The sequence below is a fragment of the Xenopus laevis genome, chromosome 7S (genome assembly GCF_017654675.1).
Source record: "Xenopus laevis strain J_2021 chromosome 7S, Xenopus_laevis_v10.1, whole genome shotgun sequence".
Taxonomy (NCBI): domain Eukaryota; kingdom Metazoa; phylum Chordata; class Amphibia; order Anura; family Pipidae; genus Xenopus; species Xenopus laevis.
In genome coordinates, this window is record NC_054384.1 from 98,404,902 (window position 1) to 98,429,006 (window position 24,105).

At 41.9% G+C, this 24,105-nt stretch overlaps 1 protein-coding gene across 7 annotated transcripts in view; it reads right to left on the reverse strand.

Moving 5' to 3' along the window:
* tead4.S (TEA domain transcription factor 4 S homeolog) overlaps nucleotides 1-24,105 on the reverse strand; it is a 75,190-nt gene that overhangs the window by 17,358 nt on the left and 33,727 nt on the right. For all 7 annotated transcript variants that reach the window (XM_041570531.1, XM_041570530.1, XM_041570526.1 and 4 more), the window contains 3 exon segments: nucleotides 19,896-20,171; nucleotides 2,832-2,896; nucleotides 1,616-1,678 (listed from right to left, as the gene is read on the reverse strand). In XM_041570531.1, coding sequence (XP_041426465.1) covers nucleotides 1,616-1,678; nucleotides 2,832-2,896; nucleotides 19,896-20,097 — 330 coding nt within the window. In that variant the 5' untranslated portion in view covers nucleotides 20,098-20,171.

The following is a 24,105-nucleotide window of genomic DNA, read 5'->3' on the forward strand; positions in this document are numbered from 1 at the left end:
GCTAAATTAAAAGGGGAAATTCACAATGCAGCTTACTGCAGCGGATTGGAACATACTGTCAAGGATTTCTATGGCCACTAGTGAACCAATGGGCATCCATATAGGATGTTAATAATAATATATATATATATATATATTTTTTTTTTTTTTTTTTTAAAGAGAATTCATTCTACAATCATGTCTTATTTCAGTTTTTAAGTGGAAAGGGAAGTCTATGCATAGTAATAGGCTTATCTGAAAGACAGTGATTTACTATTGTTTATGCCACAGCAGCATGGGTAGGATTAAATACAATAAAAGGCACTAGTACTATTAAAATTGTGTAAAAAAAAAAAAAAAAAAAAGGCACATAATGGCAAGGTTAATAAACAGAAGCTGCCTTGGCAAACTGTGTTTCTGTATAGATATACTAGTGTTTGAGATAAGCAGATACAATGTGCATACGGTCCATTCTGTAGCATACGCCAAGCAAAGCAGTAACCATAAGTGGAGCCCACTGACAGATAAGAGCCAGAACAATATACAGCCTATGAAAGTGCTTTAGTCTGGCAGCATAGTAACACAGCATAGAGAGTGAATGGAGCAGAAATGACTGGCGCAGTGAATGGAGCAGAGTGAAGAAAGCAGGGTGAGTAGGTGGACCCCAGTATCATCTGCTGAGAGCAAACTCAAAGCAGAACCCATATAAATCAATCTTCCAATTTCGCTTACAGTATGCACAGTATTGCACTGCTGTTTCAAAGATTCTGGGACCAAAAAACTCTGACAGCAGATGGAGAAAACCATCTTGTATACAGTTGTTTTCTAAATTCGTTGCCATACAATGCCAAAGTCGGAATATTGAAGGCTTTTTCAAGTACCGATGGAGCGGGTGGAAAATCCTTTTGGAAAAAGATTGCATCACACAACAGATGCTATACATGGGTGATGGTTCTGCAGAGTCTTCCTATTTAGCACATTTTTTTTGGACCAAGGGGGTGAACCTATGGATCAGCTCTATTTGGCCCACATAGATACAAAATTTTAGAAGAAAATTGTCATCAAGTCCAGTCAAACCATACCTTAATATTTATCAGAGAACATAGGACTTAATTACAGAAGACCCCTGCTAGTAGCTGTGCCAGGAGGCCAGAATGATACAACAGCTGCACACTGAAGTACAGACCTGTATAACTGACACCAGTCCATCTATTCTTTCTTTCTTCCACTCAGAATAAACTTTTCAAGAATAATCATACGATTAATGTCTTTCTTTATTATCTGCCACAAGGGTCATTCATCATAAAGCAGCACAAAGAAATGATGAATTATGGCTGATAGAGATGCTCTGAAACCTATGATTAAGTGTCTTAGGGACACAAAACGCGCAAGGCTCGAGATGATTGTTTAAATAAAGATTTTTTCTAGTTTTTAACCAACCTACTTTTGGTCTGATCTATACTGGCTTCCTAGAGTGCCCTAAACCTTTTATGTTTTTGTATAGAGATGCTCTGGGCTTTATTTTGCCATTGGCTAAACCCCTGTGTCATTGAGCGGAGGCAAGGCAGAAAGCAAAGCCAGGGTGCAGAGAGCGAGCGCAAGCAAAGAGGCACAAAGAGACGTACACCTTACTTACCTTCAGCTTGGACTGGATCTCACGGGATTTCCTCCGTGCCAGGACTTGTATGTGGCTGGACACCTGGGATAGGGAACAAGGACAAATATAACATAGATTATATCTCATATACATTGCTAGCAGTTATACATGATCAATCCTTAATAACCGTAAGTTTGGCAAACAGGGTCTTGCCTATGAAAAGACCACTTACTATTGTACAAAACATTGTTTTTAGTTAAACATAAACAGTAGCTGCCATATTGCTTCTATAGACAGAGGAAATTTGGATGGAACAGGACCACACCATCAGCAGCCCTGTATGTATGGATTTGCTGCATTACATGGAGAGTAAATTTGTAGATGCAAGCAGTATACCAGCTCTCACGTACATGTACAAATATGGAGAGACTTTGGATTGCTTGTGCACTTACCAACTCTTTCTATCACTATGCATGTGTAAAGGTAGTTTGCAGTTTCAGGCTTGCCTAAGATGCCATTGTCTTTTAGGCTGGCTGGCCATCAACAATTTGTGGGCGTAGGCTTGCAGTCCAGTGTATAGTGTGTGCCAATCATGCATGAAGACCTCAGCATATGGCACCCCGTCAACTCTTTTTGGATTTATCCAATAATTTAAGTGGAATATATCATGACTCAGTGGTCGGTACTGCAAGATAGCTGAGAGGATGGTGAATGTTGGGATGCAGGAGACAATTCTAATTTGTACTCATTCTGAATTTGTTGCATTACCATTACACGCCACTGAGGGTCATTGCCTCTCCAATAAAGGACTAGATTTCTAAGGAATGTAAATAGTGCCTTCCAGTGGGAACATAAACTAAACAGACTCGTATAAACAGACTTAATCCTTATAGTACCATTCTCCCTCCTCTCCATCTGGCTCAGGCCATAAGGGCAGAGACAGACGTGAAGAATAAGGTTGAGTTAGTCACCCAGCGACAAATTGCCTCTTCTTTGGGCGACTAATCTCCCCGAACTGCCTCCCTGTCGGCTAGAATCTAAATCACCAGAGGGATGGCACTCGGAGCGATTTGTTTTACGAAGTCGTCTAAGAAGAGGCGATTTGTCGCCAGGCAACTAATCTCCCTGAGTCTTCACGTGTGCCTTTGCCCTTATACACAGCATTTCTATACTGGCAACCATTATACTAATATAAAGCACTAAAATATTCTACAGAGCTGTACAATGATTATTTTTTAAATATGCGTCTTCTCACCTGTTTTCTAGTACGTGTCTTTCCTGTTCGAAGTTTTATGTATCTGGCTATCAACTCATTCCGGCCTGGGAAATGGGGAAAGGGTGATAGGAGAGGACAGATAAAGGGGTAAGAACAGAGGAGACAAAATAAAGGGTACAAAATTAAAAATATGAAAAAGCAAAACAGAGCATAACATTCAAGGATAAATGTGCAAGGTTATATAAAACACCGCTACCGACTAGGTTACATAAAATACCAACTTCAGGGGCAAGACAAGAAGAGTGAGGCAAAAAAAAAAAGCAGGGAAATGGAACTTGCTGCCCTCCAGCAGATACAACTCCCATCAGCAGCTGCTGGATGATTTTGTTCTTGCTGTCCAGCTGGTGGATGGCCAAGGATTCATCATTACTGTATGTTTTTGGAGGAAACCAGAGTACCCAGGGGAAACCTATGCAGACATGGGAAATAATGCTCTAGTTGGAATCAATCAGTGCTGGAAGGCTGAATAGGTTTTCCACTGATAAAATACTGTTTGGTTTAAACCAACTACCACTAGGTGTCGCTGTTCTTACAGAGACTGAGAAGGTGCAGTGAAGCAATAGAATGTAACTCAGTAACATCAGGTGGGACATTCAATGACACACCGTTTAGACCTCCCTATGGAGAAGCTATAGGAGCAGGGAATCAATAAACTACTTTGATCTCAACCGTAGGACTTTATAAACCTGAACATGGAGGCACAGCTTTGCACACAAGAAGAGTCTTATGTCTTTAGAAGAGAAGGATGGCAGGATTACTTTCCTATTTGCCCTAATCTTTAACAGGCCATGCAGAAACCATCTCTTATTCAGCCAAGACTTCAAGTTCCCAAAATGCTTTGCCGGTCTATTAATCACAGAACAAGCAAGGCATTGTGGGAGCAGAAGTTTTGCCTGTAACAGAGGCAAATGATCCAACGTCGCAAGAAATGGACAATGAATGCATAATGACAAGTTCTATAGAATGCTTTTTTTTATTATACTAAAAAAAATTTTTTGGAGTGGAGTTCCCCTTTAAGATGCCATTGCTTTTCAGGCAGGCTTTCCATAACTGTATTGCTTCCACTGATTATTGCTTTATAGTACACAAAAGCCATTATTAGGTGCATTATATAGTGAATAAAGTATCCCCTCTTTTAAAATATAAGGATATTATAAGTTCCTTATACAGCCCTTTAACCCCTTATTTACTGTAAATATCATCCCTTTCCATTTGTAATGCAACTGAGTGGTTTCTTACGCTTCTCTGTTTTGCTCTCTCTTTCATTATTTCACTCTTCTTCTTTCGCTTCTTTCTCTTTCTTTACTCTTTCACTCGGTCTCTACCACCTGCTTATGGTTAATAAGAGTATTTTTGGGATGAGAAGCACTGGAATGGCTACGGGGCTTTTATGACATATTGCTCACAGTCCCATGAGTGGAGATTGTCATAACATGAGGAGCTGAGGGGCCCCGTGCTGTGGGCTGGCTATAGTCTAATATGTCATGTAAGGGTCAGAGCACAAGTTTAGATTCGAGGACATTAATCGCACGGCGACAAATCTCCTCTTCTTCTTAATGTCCCCGAACTGCCTCCCGCATGCTAGAATGTAAATCGCCGACAGAATGGCACTCGGAGCGCTTCGTTTTCCGAAGTCGCCAAAGGTTGCCTCATGAGGAAACTTTGAGCAACTTCGGAAAACGAAACGCTCTGAGGCAGTTGGGGAGATTAGTCACCCCGAAGAAGAGGAGATTTGTCGCCGGGTGTCTAATCTCCCCGAATCTGAAACCAGACCTGAGGATGAGATGGAGGGGGGGAGCTGCAGCATTTTTACCCCAAACAATCCCTTGTGTTTTTGTTCATTTGTTAAGTTAACACAGGAGGCAGCCGCTGCCAATTCAAGGAGTTCAATTGCCGGGTCAGGGAGACTTGTCTGTTTCCAAAACACCTTCCCTCCCAAGCCCCAGGGTGGGGGCGAGTATATCCCTGGGTCAGCATTATCTTTTGTTTGAAGAGAGAAGAGATTGTATGTCAGAGGCTGGAGGCAGAAGGGGCGGGTGCGGCCACACCTGGGCTACTTGATGGCAATTAGCTGTGCGGTATAGCTAGCCAAAACAGAAACTCATTGCTCCAGGTTCGGTTGCATGCAAATCGGCAATGGCGTTCCATCAGACAGAACAACATGCCTTTGTGGTTTTATATGGTGTTTTCTGGATAAGGGATCTTTCCGTAATTTGGATCTCCACACTTAAATCCAGTAGAGATTAATTCTATTTTAGTTGGGATCAAGTACAAGGTACTGTTTTATTATTACAGAGAAAAAGGAAATCATCTTTTTAAATATCTGCACTAGTTGATTCAGATGGAATGTATGGGAGATGGCCTTCTCGTAATTGTGAGCTTTCTGGATAAAGTGTAATGAATCCCATCCCTGTATAAGCGATACAGGTACCCAACTGATCGATACAGGTGTAGGGAACAATAAATTCCCATATGTAAACAAAAGAAAGCAAAAAAAGGAAAAAATACCCTGCTTACCTCTGCATTCATTGTATTTTTTTGTGAATTCTCAGTAAAGTATATTTGTAAGCTATCCAATATGGTGTCCCCAACCACACCCTCCGGGGGGAAAATCAACTTATTCCAAAGACTTCAAATCAAATAGCTTCACTGGCAAATAATCATGTCAAACAACAGAGTTTTTGTTCTAGGGAGAATAATATAGCAGTCTCTGCTATCATTCATTCATAATTAAAGTATTATTTTCATAAATGAATGGCCAGCAAGTTGATCCTCGGTTTCTTTCCTGCACCCCCTTCAACCTGGAGTGGAGCTATAAGGGACACAAACCCCAGGATTGAACATGTTCCAGCAGGTCTGTGGCTGAGAATAGGGAAGAGGGACAGTAAGGATAAGGCAGAAGGGTAGCACAATGGCTTCATGCAGCAAAGATCATAGCTTCAATGACCTCTAACACTTCTCCATGGCCTAATAATGCAACGTATATATACGTAGAACATATGAGAGCATGACTTCTAGGTCAATCTGTAATCACAGTTTGTTTGGACACATCGTCCTAGCGTGATGTCCCCCAGAACAATGGGCAAATGTTCTATAAGACTAATATAGCTATATATGTCCATGCAGATCATCAATGCCCAATTATATATATAGGAAATAGCACCTATGGAATAAGTCCAGAGGCTGCACAATGCAGACCCTGGCACAACACACACACACATATATACATTGTCAATTACAGATAGCATGTTGTAAAAATTAGAAATATTTGCCCAAATTGAGTTATTCCAGTCATATTAATGCTTAAAGGAGAGATTTCCCCCCCCTTTACTCTGCACCGATATGTGAGCAAACTCTTAGGGGCAATTTCAGGGGTAACTAACTATGTGGGGGGGGGAAAGCGGGGAGGGGGGGAACTACCTACGGTAATAGGTAGGAGTTTTTCTTACTGGGGGGGTTTAGTTCTCCTTTAAATTGTCTTCTACAGATTTTTGTAATGGTACCCAATAACCAACACCCATTCTTTAAGGGTCAGGGCGATCAGTCGCCCGGCGACAAATCTCCTCTTCTTCAGGACGACTAATCTCCCCGAACTGCCTCCCGCCGGCTGCAATGTAAATCGACGGCGGGAAGGCACTCAGAGAGCTTCATTATCCGAAGTCGCCCGAAGTTGCCTTATTCTAGCCAGCAGGATGTAGTTTGGGAAGATTAGTTGCCCCGAAGAAGAGGAGAATTGTCGCCGGGTGACTAATCTCCCCGAATCTGAGTGTGGGCCCTGACCCTTAATAGAAGAACATGTGGAATATATAAGTGATACAATACAGAAGGTGATACTTGCTTTATGCTGAGAGACAGCCCCTGTTCCACCAGCAGCAGTGAAGTTAACTAGAAGCTAAGAGTTAATAGGGCACAAAACTATCCCTTCTCACACAACAAAGGGTGAAACAGGTTTGGTTTAGCTGCTCTTTCAATAATAGGTTTACTGAGCCCGAAGCAAATGTCAGGGAACAGCTTTTCTCTCGCCTCATGTGTAACATCCATGGGACTTGGGGCAGGTGTTAGCAGCTAAGGGCTCCTGTCCAATATTTTTATAGCCAGGCCATTTCCCTTCACCCCCCCCCCCTACTCATTTTGGGTCAGTTGGGAAAACACAACTTTTTATTCCAGCAGGACTGGAATATCGAAAAATCACTGCAACGGTGCAACTGTTATCCGGGCGTGTTTTCACATGTACACATCAAGTTTAACAAGGAAACCACCTCCTTTAGAAATCATACGTGTGATTCATATCTTCCCGTGTAACTGTTTGTCATGAAACTTAACTCCTCACCTGCCACAGTCATTTAGCCGCTCCTAACTATTACACTAAAATTTATGAATTAAAAAAAAAAAATTGTTTAAGTTCCATGTTTAGTATCATATAGAATAGCTAATTCTAAGCAACGGTTTTTTATTAATTATTTTCTATACTTTAAAAGATTATTAATAAATTATTTGCCTTATTCTTTTGAGTTGTCCCAACTTTCAAATTTAGAAAGAAATGCTCTGTAGGGCTAAAAATGTATTGTTATTGCTATTGTTTATTACTCATCTTTCTATTCAGGCCTTTCCGTTTCACATTCCAGTCTTTTTTTCAAATCATTGCATGGTTGCTAGGTTAATTTGGATCCTAGCAACCACATTGCTGAAATTGCAAACTGCCGAATATAAAAAAAATAAACAACTCATAATCCACAAATAATAAAAAATTAAATAGAATGAAAATGGCTACAGAATATCCCTCTCTACATCATACTAAAAGTTAACTCAAAGGTGAACAACCCATTTAAAAGAGAACTAACCCCTAAAAATGAATAGGGCTCAAAATCCCATGTTTTATATACTAAACTTATTGCACCAGCCTGAAGTTTCAGCTTCTTAATAGCAGCAATGATCCAGGGGGTCACCATCTTGGAAAGCGTCTGTGACACTCACATGCTCAGTGGGCTCTGAGCAGCTGTTGAGAAGCTCAGTTTAGGGGTCGTCACAAATTATCAAGCTGAAAATGAGGTTTGTCTGTAATATAAGATGATGCTACATGGCTGATTATTAAATTCTGATGCTAATTGCATGTGCAATGAATCAGCAGAAAAGAAGATGGGGAGCTACTGGGGCATCTTTGGAGATACAGATCTTTACTGCTAAAGGGCTGTGGTTGCCTTGGGCTGGTACAGAAGCCCAAAACATAATGTACAACATTTCTAGGCTACTTCTTTAGTTAAGCTTTATTTCTCCTTTAAAGCCCATAATCCTGGTAGATCAACGTTTATCTGTCTTGATGCAAAATCTCCGTTGGTTTATTGCAGGGTGGTCGGGTACCTGGGTATCAGGGGCGTAACTACAAAGGAAGCAGACCCTGTGGCTGCAGGGGGGCCCAGGAGCAGGGCCGGGCCAACTGGGCGCAGAAGGCAACCTGCCTGGCCACCGCGCCCCTCATGTTCGTGCCCTCGAAAAAGGAGAAATTGATGGAGGGGAACGAGACGGAGGGGAGGAGAACGCAACGGAGGGGAGGATAAGATGACAGGAGGGAGTAGAGTAAAGGGTGTAAACCCGGGTAGGGGTAGGCAGGACAATTTAAGAGGTAGATGCCCAGCGCACCTCTATTATTACGCCCTAGGCAACTGCCTTATCTGTCTACCCCTAGTTCCGGCCCTGCACAGGAGGTATAGGGGGCCCAATGATGTATTGGGCTAAAGGACTGTGGTTGCCTTGGGCTGGTACAGAAGCCCAAAACATAATGTACAACATTTCCAGCTACTTCTTTAGTTAAGCTTTAGTTCTCCTTTAAAAAAGGAAATCAAACACATTCTATTTATGATCAAATATATTATGACTTTTTCTTTGTTTATTTGCCAGGTTCTTTTTATAATTACTTAGCACTGTTTATCCTTACTAAAAAGGCTCACGACATTAAGGGGCAGATTTACTAAGGGTCGAATATCGAGGGTTAATTAACCCTCGATATTCGACTAGGAACTAAAATCGTTTTAGCGCTAATCCTACGATCGAACGATCGAAGGATTATTTGTTCGATCGAACGATTAAATCCTTCGAATCGAACGATTCGAAGGATTTTAATCCACCGATCGAAGGAATATCCTTCGATCAAAAAAACACAGGCAAGCCTATGGGGACCTTCCCCATAGGCTAACATTGAGTTCGGTAGCTTTTAGCTGCCGAACTAGGGGGTCGAAGTTTTTCTTAAAGAGACAGTACTTCGACTATCGAATGGTCGAATAGTCGAACGATTTTTAGTTCGAATCGTTCGATTCGTAGTCGAAGTCGTAGTCGAAGGTCGAACTAGCCCATTCGATGGTCGAAGTAGCCCAAAAAACACTTCGAAATTCGAAGTTTTTTTAATTCGAATCCTTCACTCGAGCTTTGTAAATGTGCCCCTAAGAGTTTCTTTGATCTCCTCATACATAATATAATACTTGTAACAGTTTGAGATAAGAAAACGTGGTTTGAAAAGGTTTTTAATTTATCTTTTAGTTGTAAACGACAGCCAAGGAACAAAGAGATAGACTTGTTCTAATATGCCAACGCGCTCGCCCACAATCACCTAAATACAGAGCAACATAAGGAATTCAGATTGACTTGGGCACCAATAGGAATGTGGCATCTTGTTAACCCCATGCAGCTGGCTTTTATGAGTTAACTAATATTATTGCTCTGTTCCAGTGCAACTGGAGGATCCATTTTTAGAATGTATTAAAACGAAACACTGACACTGGGATAAAACCAGGTCTTTAACCAAGATACAAAAGGCCTTTAAAAGTCAACGGGGGGCTTATTGTTTTGGAGAGTATTTTCCCAAAACACAAACATTGGCATCCCGGGGAGAGAGACGTCGGGGCAAGAGACTTCTAAGACCAATGCCTCAGGGTATGATGCTGAGCTCAGTCTCCACTAAGATCTTAGATCTCTCTATTTGGTCATTTTTAAATTCCATTCATTCAGTTTTATGGATTCTTTTGCTGAAAGTTGTAGGTGTTGGCAAGGCCTAGGGTCTAGTATATCCATAAATGCAGCTCCAAAATCCATTAAAGAAAAGATAGGTCACTACAATGTTATTACAATTTTATTATTATATCTATAAAAAAAAACACAGAAAGCTCCAGGTGCTTGCCCTATAGATTCTGTGACCTGGGTGTATAAATACTCAAGGTCCTACGCTCATAAGTTAAGAAGCTCCTTAATACTGCATAGATCTTGAATGAAAAATGCACTCACCAAATCAGTTGAGTAACCCGGAACCCGTAGCAGGAGGTGAATTTACAGTTGAAGAAGAGATCGGCAAGCACTCCTAAAGCCACTCGTAGTATAAAATATGACTTTATGCAGGGCCGCTCCGGCCATGAGGCAAGGTGAGAATCTTGCCTCAGGCGGCACGGAGCGGCCAGTTACCAGGGGCGGCAAAAAGCCGCCTCTGGTAACTTTAAGAGCCGAATTTCCGTTTTTTAAAACGGAAATTCGGCTCTTCTAGCGCAGCGAGCGCAATAGCGCTCACTGCACTAGCGATGCGGCCCCTCCTCCACCCGCTCCGACGCTGGTAGTTGGAAGAGCGGAGCAGGAGGAGGGGCGGCATTGGGGCTGCTGCCTCAGGCGGCAGCAGCCCCTGAAACGTGCCTGACTTTATATCAATGAATTAAAAGCATCCTGACGCGTTTCGTATGTGAGATACGTAGTCATAGGCCAATGACTACGTATCTCAGATAAGAAATGCGTCAGGACTTTAATGCTTTTAATTCATAGAAATAAAGTCATCTTTTATACTACGAATGCAGTGTCGGACTGGCCCACCGGGATACCAGGAAAAGTCCCGGTGGGCGCAGGTGTCAGTAGGCCCTTGTGCTGCTAAACATTTAGTCTATTTCATGGTCATTCCCTATTTCTATGAGAAAAAGAGGCTAAATAGATATGGAATAATCAATTATAGTATGTAAAGAAAAGAGACTAGGAGAATAGAGGTTGAGTGAGAAGAGGAAGAATAATAGTACTGAGAGTGGGCCCCTGGTCTAAGGTTTTTGGTGGACCCCTGGTGTCCCAGTCCGACACTGTACGAATGGCGTTTGGAGTGCTTGCCGATTTCTTCTCCTAGGGTCTAGAACATGTTCAATGACAATATTGGCCCATTATATGTAAAAAGTTGCACGGCTCTGGTGTATAACATGTATCATACTCTTGCTGCCACAATATGGGATGTCCACATTGCAGCTTTCCAGGTGTTGTTGAAATATAGCTTCCAAGTCCCAGCAGCCTTTGGGTTATGCAGTCCAACAACAGCTGGAAGACATGCACAGGACTGGCCAAAAGGCACTGCTGTGAATGCCATGGGCTTACAGAAGGATCTATAAATGTGACAACACTCTCTTTCATATATACATATAAGCAACTTGCATTTTCAACTTAATGCCCCTTTACAAAAGACAGTTGTCGGAGAAAGGAAGGGAGAAAGGAAGGGAGAAAGAGGGTGGTTGGACAGAACTGTTGGGGGGGGAGAAGGAGTGAAATTCAAGCAAAGAGCAATGCCAACATGGTGTTAAAAGGAAACGGCAGAAAGGCATGACAGCTGCTTTGGGGGTCGAAGGTCACGCTTGTGCATTCATAGACTTAACAGTTCCAAGGCAGCACCTGCCAGTTTTAGGGTGTGCCGAGTTTGCACTGGAGGCTCTGCTGTTTTGTGACAGTGACTGAACCAGGGGCAGAGGGGGGGGGGGGTGGGGGTGGTGGTAAGAAGGATTTTAATAGATATATGAAAACAAAACAAAGAAACGCACACAGAGGTGAGGGTGTGACTGGGCTAAAGTTTAGTAGATATGCAAAAACACCGCTACGATAGAAGTGAGAAAATCAGGACAATGGTACTGCTAAAAGAAATAATAATATTTGGTGTTTCGTTTGTCTTAGTACAAAGTATCTATAAGGTTTTATCGCTGTCCTTCTAATCTCTCTGCACTGGTGGTTCTGACTTTCAGGGTGGTGGCACATGCTCCAATTCGGGGGGGGTTGGTCGCCCAGCTACTATGGACCTATGGGTGCTTGATTGCACCTTTACAATAAGGGGCAGATTTATCACGGGTCGAATTTCAAAGTGTAAAATACTTCGAAATTCGACCATCTAATTTTTTTTTCACCGAATTTGGCCATCGAACGATCAAAGTAAAATCGTTCGATCGTACGATTAAATTGTTCAAATCGAATGATTTTGTCTTATGTCTCGTTTTTTGCAGGACAGTCCCTATCCTGGGTTTCTTACTGAAATGTCACAACTTTCTCTTTGATCTCCTGCACTGACTCCAGAAAAAGATACAAAGTTTCTGAAATGTAATTAAAATAAGAGGCTTTTTGACAGAGAGCCCAGAACAGCCAGCTGCACTTAGATACTTTTGTAACAAGGTAAGATAAGCAAAGAAACAATTGTAACTTTTTAAAGGAACAGAAACCCCAAAAAATGAAAGTGTTTTGAAGTAATGAAAATATCATGTAGTGTTGCCCTGCACTGGTAAAACTGACTTATTTGCTTCAGAAACACTACTATAGTTCATATAAACAAGCGACTATATGGCACAAGATAAATAGTGGATAACAGATAACACCATTATGTTCTACAGAGCTTATCTGCTATGTAACACAAGTCTTTTCTCCTTTGCTACACAGCACATTATTTATATGAACAATAGTTTCTGAAGCAAACACACCAGTTTTACGGGTGCAGGGCAATACTGCATTATATTTTTAATACTTTAAAACGCTTTCATTTTTTGATGTTACTGTTCCTTTAAGATAAGCAGGTCTCTTGGGAGAACTGTGACTTGCAGCTTAAAGGGCAATTCACTTTCAATAGCAAAACTGTTATAAAACATTGCGCTAAAACTCCCAGAAATGTGTTCAAACTTTCATAACCTGCCACATTGTGTAAAATGGGCATGATAATTAAGGGGTGTGGCCATAAAATGGGCGGCACAAGTTTTTGTCCCGCTTTCCTTTTTCAGATGTTGGGAGGTATGTGGGGAAATGTGTGGCATTAGCGGTGGGTACCGAGGGACAGGGTCGGACAGCAGGACTGCGACCGAAGGACTCTCTTCCCAACATGCACTCACTTGCCACTTACCTCCTCAATTTGCCATTACTAGGTCCAGGCAGGGTAGAGGCTATGTTCTGGGCAGGGGAGCAGGCTGAATCACCGGGGACCCATCTGGTTTTGTCTTGCTATCCCAGTGGCCCAGTCTGATACTGTTGAGGGATTTCAGGGGAGACAGTGGGCTGGTAGGGGCAACAATACTACTTGGCTCAACTCTGGCAACCACATTGATGCAATTTAACAGCTTGCGTTAGTTGACTAGCCCAAAAGAATCTCATAGAAAGGGTTTATCAATCTATAACAGATTATTATACCTAGGTGATTATTATTACCTGATTATTAATATTATAAATGGATTCACACTTCAAACAAAAGGGTGATGAGCTGACAATCTCTTTAACTTCTTGGTTGTGATTTGTTGCTTGTGTTCCAGATCATAAGCAACCAATCACCAGTCAGATTGCCTACCCTGTAGATCCATGTGGCTCCTTTTGCTGATATTGGATTTCACTGTATCAGCACTGGGAGCAATGCATTTTCAGCACTGCATGAAAATGCAATGCCGAGATTCAGAATTAACTATAGGTCTGCGAATATTAAATACACAAGGACAGCTTCTCTTTTGTACCCTGTTCCTTTAAGTGTAAGCTTCAGCTCTGGGATCATTGACAAGGTCATTACAACGAGCATCACCCTAAAGAAACATGGGTCCCCATGTGTGTGTGTGGGGGGGGGATTTCTCTGCCTCCTGTCACCATCCATCTTCCCGTCCTTCCTCATGGAGTGTCTCAAAGGAAAGGGCTCATCTGGAAGCCACATGTTCCTCTCACTCCAAAACCAATCTGAGCAAATGGGGATGAGTATGCTGGAATTCCTGGCATCTGAGCCAACACTCAGTGGGTTTTAAAGGGCATTTAGACATGAAGTGAACTCCAAATGGGTAATAGATACAGATCCCATCCACAGTCACATGGAATAATCCAGACTTGTGACTTAAAGGGGGGGTTGTTTTTAACCGGACGCTGTACGTATGTTTAACCCATTGGCTGCTATAGAGCTGGACTAGCAAATGCACGGAGTGATTTATATTGTTGTCCAGTATTTCAACCAGTATGACAATGTCATCATCGTTAAGTATGTTATAGAATGGCTAATTCTAAGCAACTTTTCAATTGGCCTTCATTTGTTTTTGTTTTTTTGTTTTTTATAGTTTTCGAATTATTGCCCTTCTTCTTACGATTCTTTCCAGCTTTAAAATGGGGGTCACTGACCCCCATCTAAAAAACAAATGCTCTGCAAGGCTCCAAACTTATTGTTAACAGGGTCGGACTGGTGGGCCCCTGGCTCTTGTGGGCCCCGCCGGCCCGGATATGCGGCTTCTTCTGGTCGCGGCTGCAAACAGTGGGGGTCTGGAGGGGGGGTCTGGGAAAGTAGCCCCAGTCCGACCCTGATTGTTAATGCTACTTTTTACTACTCATCTTTCTATTCAGGTCTCTCCAATTCATATTCCAGTCTTCTATTCACATCAGTGCATGGTTGCTAGGGTAATTTGGATCCTAGCAACCAGATTGCTGAAATTGCAAACTGCAGGGCACCTAAATAACTGAAAAAAAAGGGCAAATTGTCTCAGAATATCATTCTCTATATAATCCCTATGCATAGGTCGGCATACATAGAGAGATCCGCTCATTTTCGGGCAAATATTGATAGGTGAAGCCCGTCTGAGGACCCCATACATGGGCCAATAAGCTGCAGACTTGGTCTCTAGGCAGCTTTTATCGGCCCGTGTATGGCCACCTTTAGGATATATCTGGGTGTTTTTCTGTGCTTTTCAGTGAAAGGGTTGACAATAATTCTGGTGTAAATCACAGGGAGTGGTGACTAGGTTGTTACTGAGGGTGATTGGGTGAGGAAGGACTGGGACACGCGTAGGCCTTCAGTTAATGAAAGTACAACTCTGGCTGGACCCAAGTAAGACCACAGGTTTCATGATGGCCCTCTAGGCCAACGGATATATTTTTTGCTGTGCCGGTGCTCCCCCTTGTGACAGGGATTCCTGTAGTCCCTCATGTCCTTCATTGGCTTGGAGTGAAATGAAAGCCCTGCAGTAGGTCCCTGACCTATTTTAGTAAGGCGGTAGTTGGGGCGTCCGGAAAACATCGTTCAGGGTAAAATATCAGTACTTGGTATTTTCATGGACAACTTGTTTGGGCTGCTTAATTCTAACACTGTTAATTGTGTGGTAACATTGTTGTCTAATGTGGAGAGAACAGGATGAGCCTAAGGGATAGCAGCACAGAAAGGGTTAATGCAGCAAAGAGGAGAGAGAAAACTTTCATTATAGGACTGTCTTGTAACAGCTCAGGCCTGTGTATGAGTTACTCCCCCACCTATCCTTCCAAAAACACTGGAGCTTGTCCTGCCAGGCAGAGTCCTGGATCAGATTTCATGTATCACCTCCCCCTCCTTCTCCAGTCTGCCTACCCTCCCCCCTCCTCCTCCTCCTCCTCCCCCGCTGGTGTCTTCTTTCCATGTGACCTTGCAGAGCGCTTGATTTACAGGAATCACAGACCCCCTAGAAAGGCAGAGGGTGCGGATTGCTGGGAGGAGAAAGAGAACCTATAAGGGTATTACACAACAAAAGCAATTCTCCAAGGCTGGCCCGGCCTAAACAGCAACCGGGTCCATCCATGATTCCAGGTGTAGGGAAGATTGCAGGCCAGGCAATGGAACATGTATAGAAAGTTAGTGAGGGAGTCAGTGGGTGAAGGAAAATTGGAGGGAAGCTGTCAGTGAGGATGAGGTGAACACAGAAAAGCAAACAATCTAGCTAGTGATAAGGAAACTATGACTGAACAGACAAGAGGGGCGTGAGGGAAAAAGCTCTTCAAGAGAAAACCCCCCACTAAACTCACACAGGGCAGCAAACGTCCTCCGGGTGTAACAAAGGAAAAGAGGCCATGGAGTGGGAGGGGGCTACTTCCTGCAGGACAGGTTATTACTGTTACGAAGTCAAAGGAAAGCAACAAATCTGTAGGAGATGAAACATCCAGTGTGTCTTGTACACACGGAGCAATACACTGTACTGAAATGTTCCAGCGGGCCCGAGGTGCAAGGTTCCACAGGTGGGCCTCTGCAGTCTCCCCAAGAATTTTGTTGCCCACAGGAATATTTGTTCCAAGCAAAAGTTAATAAAATAAAAAAGAATTACAATTGTTGCAGATTCCTTACACTTCATTAAATAGAGGGGCCAGAATATGCTCCTCCGCTGCTGCTCTGCTGCTACCCGAATACATTGCCTAAACTCGGGTGCAAGCATATGACTAAAGGTGGCCATACACGGGCCAATAAAAGCTGCCGACAGACCATGTCGGTAGCTTATTGGCCCGTGTATGGGGCCCTCCGACTGCCTTCAACGATTGGCGGCCAGATCTCGATTGGATGGGACGAAAAATCCCGTTGGATCGCGGCCGCATCTATTCGTTGATGCGGTCCCGCGATCCGACCGCCCATTACTATTCATTAGGATCCGATCGTTGAGCCTTAGGGCCCACGATCGGATCAGCCCGATATTGCCCACCTCAAGGTGGGCATATCGGGGAGAGGTCCGCTCTTTTGGCGACATCGCCAAACGAGCGGATCTCTCCGTGTATGGCCACCTTAAGTGAACCAGTGACACGAAACACGTTAGGCGAGAGATGTTTCATCTATGTGTGGCCTACCGGAGTGCCTTGCACCAACATTTGTTTGTTTGCATTCGGATTATCCGCTCCCTTGAGAGGATAGCTTGGGACAGGAGCACCTCAACCATCAGTCTACTTTGGTGAGTTATTGCACAAAGATTGGTTAAGTTTTGTGCTTTAGGGTAAGGCCACACTAAGCGATAGCGCGGCGATTTGACTCGCCGCGACTATTCGCCGCGACTTTTAATCTTCAATCGCTGGCGAACCTGTGGCGCTGGCGTCTATGGGGAATCGCTGCGTAAAAACACACGCGGCGATCTTTTTTCTATTGTCGCTCGAAATCGCCTAGCGAGGCGATTTCGAGCGACAATAGAAAAAAGATCGCCGCGTGTGTTTTTACGCAGCGATTCCCCATAGACGCCAGCGCCACAGGTTCGCCAGCGATTGAAGATTAAAAGTCGCGGCGAATAGTCGCGGCGAGTCAAATCGCCGCGCTATCGCTTAGTGTGGCCTTACCCTAAATGTTTCTGGTCGGGTGCAGGCAGACAAGATAGATTTTGGCACGAAATACAAAATCTTGCTGCACCCCAGCCAGAGCAATGTTTCTGGGATCAGGCACAATTGAGACCAGAGCAGCAGCGGAAGAGTAAATTCTCAGCTTGTATTTCTCAGCAGGCTGAGATCCCACTCATCTGTCCCTATCCTAAAAGTTTAAAATGATGAAAGCGATCATAGTTGGCCCCCCCCCCATCCCTGTGGACCCTGGGAAAATGTCTCTTTTTTATGTCAGCCCTGATTGGCTAGCTGAGAGTTGTGGTTTACAAAAGCCAGTTAATTAAGAAGCTACATGGCTGCAGCGGACACCATAACACACTGCTCAGAAAGAACCAGTGAGCCGAGCTCTCCAACTGCTGCTAAACTTCAACTCCCAAATTCTAGTCAAATCAAAGAGCTTCCACTGGAATGCTGGGAGTGTTCTTCAGTAGCAGCTGGAAAGCCAGAGGTTAAGGTCACTGCTACGGAGTTAAATACCTTAAACAGAAATCCTGCCCTAAGTACCATTTTACTCCCTGGACTAGGAGTTCAGACAAAATCCATATATTGAGCCAGTCAGGTTTTTTTTTTCTTTTACAAATTACCAGGAACTGAGCAGCTTCTAAAACAAAGCACTTCATTGTATTGTAAATCTCCCAGCATAACAGATAATCACAGGAAAGCTCTCACATGAATATCACTCTACCCAAACCTTGCACTATATAAGTGCACACGATTACAAATATGAACAATTTATCTCAAACAAAACCAAGCTTTAGAAAGGGAATGTAAATATACAACAGTGCATGTTTGTAGATGTGTGTTTAAAGGGGTGACTGGTGAAAGACCCAAAAATAGTGACAGCCTGCTTAAAGCACTGGTAGGAAGCTCTGGTGTAGTACAACAAGATGAAAACAGAAGGGGCAAGATGGTGACTGTTTTACCTTAGAACAGTCACCATCTTGCCCCTACCATACACGGGCAAATAAAGCTGCCGACAGACTGAGTCGAATGCTTATTGGATTGTGTGTGGGGCCATCTGATGGGCATCCCCAAATGATATCGGGCAGGGTAAAAAATCCTGTCGGATTGTGGCTGCATCTATTCGTTGATGCAGTCCCGCAATCCACCCGCCCGTATCACCTCCATCTGATCCAATCGTTGGGCCGCCTCAATGTGGGTATGTCGGGGAGCGGATCTTCCGGTGTATGGCCACCTTTAGGCTGTCAATGGGTGCTGGGATTTACTCTTCCACAACAGACCTCAACACAAAATAGTTTCTAACTGTTCAACTTGGGAGTACCTCCCTGGCTTATATGAATCTTTAGCAATCCACTCATCTGGATGTCAAGAAGTTAAGATAGCCTTAAATTTTGGTCTGGCTTGACCATTTCGACATGTATAGCACCCCAGGGCAGTAAGGTCAACCTGTACTAAATCTTTTTGCTCTAAGAGGCATGCTAAAGACTGATACCTTCTTGACAATTTGTTTCCCATTGTACTTTGTGCCTAATTATGAGCTATAATTTTGTCACAAAGCCGGCTGGAAATTGTCTAAATACTTCCACCTCCATCAACTTAAATGGGAAAGCCCTAAGAGCACCCAAGGGTTATTTTTATTCAAAGTCAATAGGACATTGTATGCTCCTCGGATGATTAAAAGGGCCCCATGTGGCACCAGACTAACAATGGATGCTCCCTACTGTGTCACAAAACAGGCTGTATAATAATAATAATAATAATTATTGCTATTACTTTTCTTCTTAAGTTACACATTGGGAAAGATGGTCTCCTTAGAAAGTAGAGATATCTCCTACAAACCATCCCTCCTATCATAAAAAGGACTAGCTCATCTTGTGAGCCATTAACTAAAACCCCACTGTGCCCAGACATGAAATTACGTACTTCTGGGTTTTACTGCCTGACAACATTCCACAAAAAACATTCTCCACAAACTGTCTCCTCAAATAAGATGTTGAGCCCCGGACCACCCTCTGGCACAGTCTATTAAAAAGCCTTGCATATGAATGGTAGCTTCCTTATACAGGGAAACACTTTGGCTCACAAAGGCTGGGTCATAATTATTTACAGGAATGTTCTACACAAAATACAACATGCATCTTGCATACTATTTGTTCTAACTAATGTAGGTTTTTTAGCAATCTCCTGTTTTTTCTAACTACTGCTTGCACAAAATCAGGTTATGTTAAACTTACTGATGATGAAGAAAAAATGCAGGCACTCCAAGGAGGAATGGTGGAAATCAAAATATATTGCTCACTATTTGGTTGTGCCTATATAATTGCCAGTCGGTGGCACAGTATATATTTTGATTATGAGTCTGCAACATTGAACTCTTGACTCTCTTGACTAAGTCACTTTCTATTAAATCCTCGGCACAAGGTATAAAATTGCAAGCTCTAGATGGGAAGAGGGAAATTGGTTTTGCTACATGAGAATAATTGTTCAATCTCAAGTGAGACGTGTTATTTCAATCTAAAACAGATTTCTGCGTTCCAGAGAGATTTAGTAGTGATTTTATATCATAGACACCCCAGGTCACAAAACCCAAGTGCCCTTCCACTCTAATGGAGGAGCGATTTGGACCACCAAGCAACAAAATGCTGGGGTTAACAGAAGACTCAAGTCTTCCAATTGCCCTTAAAGAAAATTATACCATATACAATCGTTGGCACAACTTACCATACATTTTGCCTTCATCCGATAATATAATTTTGCGTCTTCCACATGGTGGGTAAATAGCCAAGGCTTCATGAAAGCTCTGCTCTATGTCAGGACTCCACACGCCTTCTGCATCATTGTCTAAACTCTTCTCCATAGAATCTCCCAAGTCATCTGTGCTCTCCGCCGGGCTCCCGGCCTCACTCCACCCATTTGGGTCCATAGCTGGTGCTGTGTGCCGGAGGGTAAGGAGAGGCTCCTCCAAGCCTCAACCCAAAGAGGACTACTCAGAAAACCCTGCAGATGGAAAAATAGAGGGAAAAAATCAGCTTCTGATAAAATAACTAAAATAGCATGAGAATAGAACAAAAGCATCATAACATACAGAAGGCTACATTTCCCGGCTGCAAGCAATGTAACATTAAAGAGAAAGAATTAACGTAAATCTAACTAAGGCCTAATTTACTTAATAAGCTAAAATCATTTTCAGGGATTCCTTTATTTATGATTTTCCCTGGCACTGGTTAAGTAATCAGCTTTTTGCTGGTTTCATGCTTTTATAGAGACAGTCGTCTGCATGTCTAAATACTCCCTTGCCCCATCTAAAGATAAAAAGAAATCATCATTTTTAGTTATGATTAGAAGTTCAGCTTGAATACAAATCATTATTAAATGGAGAAATATACTTTTTCAAAGAGATCATCAATAGGGATTCTACATTTAAATTACAACAGTCTCTACCCAGGGGAGCTTACAATCTAAGGGCCATAATGCATTTACACACACTATGGTCAGTTTTATCTGCAGCCAATTAACCTACACATATGAGTTTGCAGGATTGGAGGAAACCCAGGCACGCACATGGAGAACTGAACCTACATATGGAAAAATTGCTAACCATTGCACCACCATTATGCCATTTATTATAATATACACAGAATAATTCTAAAACAACAAATTGTAAGTGGTGTTAATTTTTTTTTTTTAAATGTATGAATTTTTGTTCTGTAGTTTGCAGACTTCGAACTGAAAATATCTGGTTACTAGGGGGTAATTACCCTAGCAACCAGGGAGCCGGTTTGAATTGAAAATTAAAAATGACTGAATAGTACAATAAGCAATAAAAAGATTATAGTGTATATCTTTTAATCATTTAATATAATTTCAAATAAAATATCAAATAGTTTTGTAGAACTGTTCTATCTGTAACTTTCCTTTTAATACAGAAACAGTCTGTAGAGTACACCAATAGCTACTTGAGGCTTTATTTATGTATTTTTTAACAAAGAGTGACAATATCCCTTTAAACTCAGGCTTTCCCATAGACTTTTTTTTTTTTTTAAAGCCAATTTGTGGGAGTCTTGTCACAACTTGGACGTTCTTGGCCACCTTATCTGCAAAAGATTAGATTGTTGTACACTCAGCAGTTTATTTACAATTCAGAATCAACGAACTACCCACTACAGTTGTAATGTTAAATTTTAACTCATATTTAATGAGAATCTGAGGTTGTCGGCCAGTGCTGGGTTAAGACTTACAAAAAGACTTACAAAAAGATATAAAAGTATATATATAGTGAATAAAGTACCCCCTCTTGTAAAATATAAGGATATTATAAGTTACCGAGGAGTTTCATGACCATATAAAAACACAAGGCCGAAGGCCGAGTGTTTTTATACAGGTCATGGAACTCCGAGGTAACTTATAATATCCTCATATTTTACAATTGGGGGTACTTTATTTATTATAATACACAAATTTTAGTGAGTCATGTGACAGAAATTACATCACTACTCACCGTTTATAACTGATGACATCAGAACTCACCGTTTATAAGGATATCATTTACAAGATATTCATGGCTTTTGTGTATTATATATATATATATATATACACACACTATATATAAAAGTATAGTATAGTTCTAAAACTTGAAACAATACTACAAATGATAACAGCTATGGCCTTCTTGCTTCAGAAGGATAGAGTTTCTTCAAGGAGTTGTTCACCTTTTAATTAACTTTTAGTATGATGTAGAGAGTGATATTCAGAGACAATTTGCAATTGGTTTTCATTTTATTATCTGTGGTTTTTGAGTTTAGCTTTTGATTCATCAGCTCTCAATATTGCAGTTTTAGCAATCTGGTTGCAAGGGTCCAAATTACCTTAGCAACCATGCATTGATTTGAATAAGAGACTGGAATATGAATAGGAGAGGCCTGAATAGAAAGATGAGTAATAAAATATAGCCAATTGTTGCCGTACAGGGCATTTGTTTTTTTACATGGGGTCAGTGACCCCCATTTGAAAGCTGGAAAGAGTCAGAAGAAGAAGGCAAATCTTTCAAAAACAAAAAATGAGGACCAATTGAAAACTTGCTTATAAGGGGTCATTCTATGACATACTATAAGTTAATTTAAAAGTGAACCACCCCTTTAAGTTACGGGTCAGAACAGTTGGTGCTGGAGCTGTTAAGGTTGGGTTCTCTTTGCTTACCTTTAACCCAGTGACATCAATAAAGCCAGTAACCAATATAACCTATACAGGGTTCAATATAAAAGGATTTTAACTCATAAAGCTGATTCACAACGCTAATCCATCACCCCAGAGAAAAAAGGCACATAGATTGGAGCCAAATTGCAAACTTCTATTTACAGCCAGGTTGTTGATAAATGATGAGGCAAACACCTAAATCAAAGCCATAGATACAAACACCAAGCCTTTGCTCATCCAACACGCAGGCTGATAAAACAGAAGTAGAACTTGTACCAATCACAAACTGGTTTTGTAGCTATAAAGTAAATCTCTACTGGTAGTGAGGACACAATGGAGGAAAGCTTACTGGACCTTTCTATCAGTGATCCCCTAACAGTGGCCCTTTGGTGTTGCTCTAAGCGGCCCTTAAAGCAGGTAATTATTTTTGGATTTATGACTTGGAGGCAAGTTTTGGTTGCATAAAGACCATGTGTACTGCCAAACAGACCCACCTGTAGTCTTCCAGTCCACATAGAGGCTACCAAATAACTAATTCCAAACCTTACTGGATAACACTTAACAGGTAAAAAAGGTTTGGGACCCCTGTTATAGATAGAACTAAGTAAAAACAGACAACCTAAGGTCAGTGGTTGATGGGGAGATGTTATGGTGACAAATATAAACTGAATATGCTTCTCCATTGGCAATAACTGAAATTGGCAGTGGTAAAACCAACGCATCGCTTCATTCTTCAGAAGTCGCCAGAAGTTGCCTCTGGAGGCAAGTTTGTGATGTGTAGGTTTTACCACAGGCAATTTCAGCTATTGCCAATGGAGAAACATTTTCGGTTTATATTAGTCGCTGTTGGTCGCACATATTTGACAGGAAGTTTTGTCGCCCTAAACGAAGAGACAGAGAGAGACACACAAGGTTTTGTAGATACCAAATTAATTCTCTCCTGCTAGTGAGGACACAACGGAGAAATGCTTACAGCAACTTGCTGTAAGCTAACCAAATGAAATCAGAGCTAGATAGATAGATGATTGATGATAGATAGATAGATAGATAGATAGATAGATAGATAGATAGATAGATAGATAGATAGATAATTGATAGTTGATTGATTGATGATAGATGATTGATAGATATATATCTAATAGATAGATAGATTGATGATAGATAGATGATAGATAGATGATAGATAGATAGATGATGATGAGGATGATAGATATATAGATGATAGATAGTTGATTGATTGATGATAGATAGGTAGATGATTGATAGATAGATATCTAATAGATAGATATCTAATAGATAGATAGATAGTGATGTGCGGGTCAGGGTTTTTTCACAAAAGGGTGGGGCGAGCAGGCGCACGGCTATTAAGCTGGAAGCCGGCAGTTGAAGGTGGCGGGCGGGGAGAGTAGAAGGTCGAGCTCGACCCGGCCCATACAGGGGGGTGCGAGGTCGGCCACAACCCGACCGACGCGCGGGTATCGGGCTGGCTCACACATCATAAATAGACAGATAGATAGATGTGCAATGTATATGAAGAAATTACTTAGAAAAGCATGCAGGTGTGAGATTCTGAATAGAGATGGAGAATTCTGCTCTCCTAAGTGATAAGTTCTAACAACTACAAAAAAAAACAAAAAAAAACTTGCTGAATAATATGCAGGGCTGGCCTTAGGTAGGATGATCTTCTAACCGCCAGAGCTTACAATCCAATATACGATTGCAAAGGCAAGTATGCAGG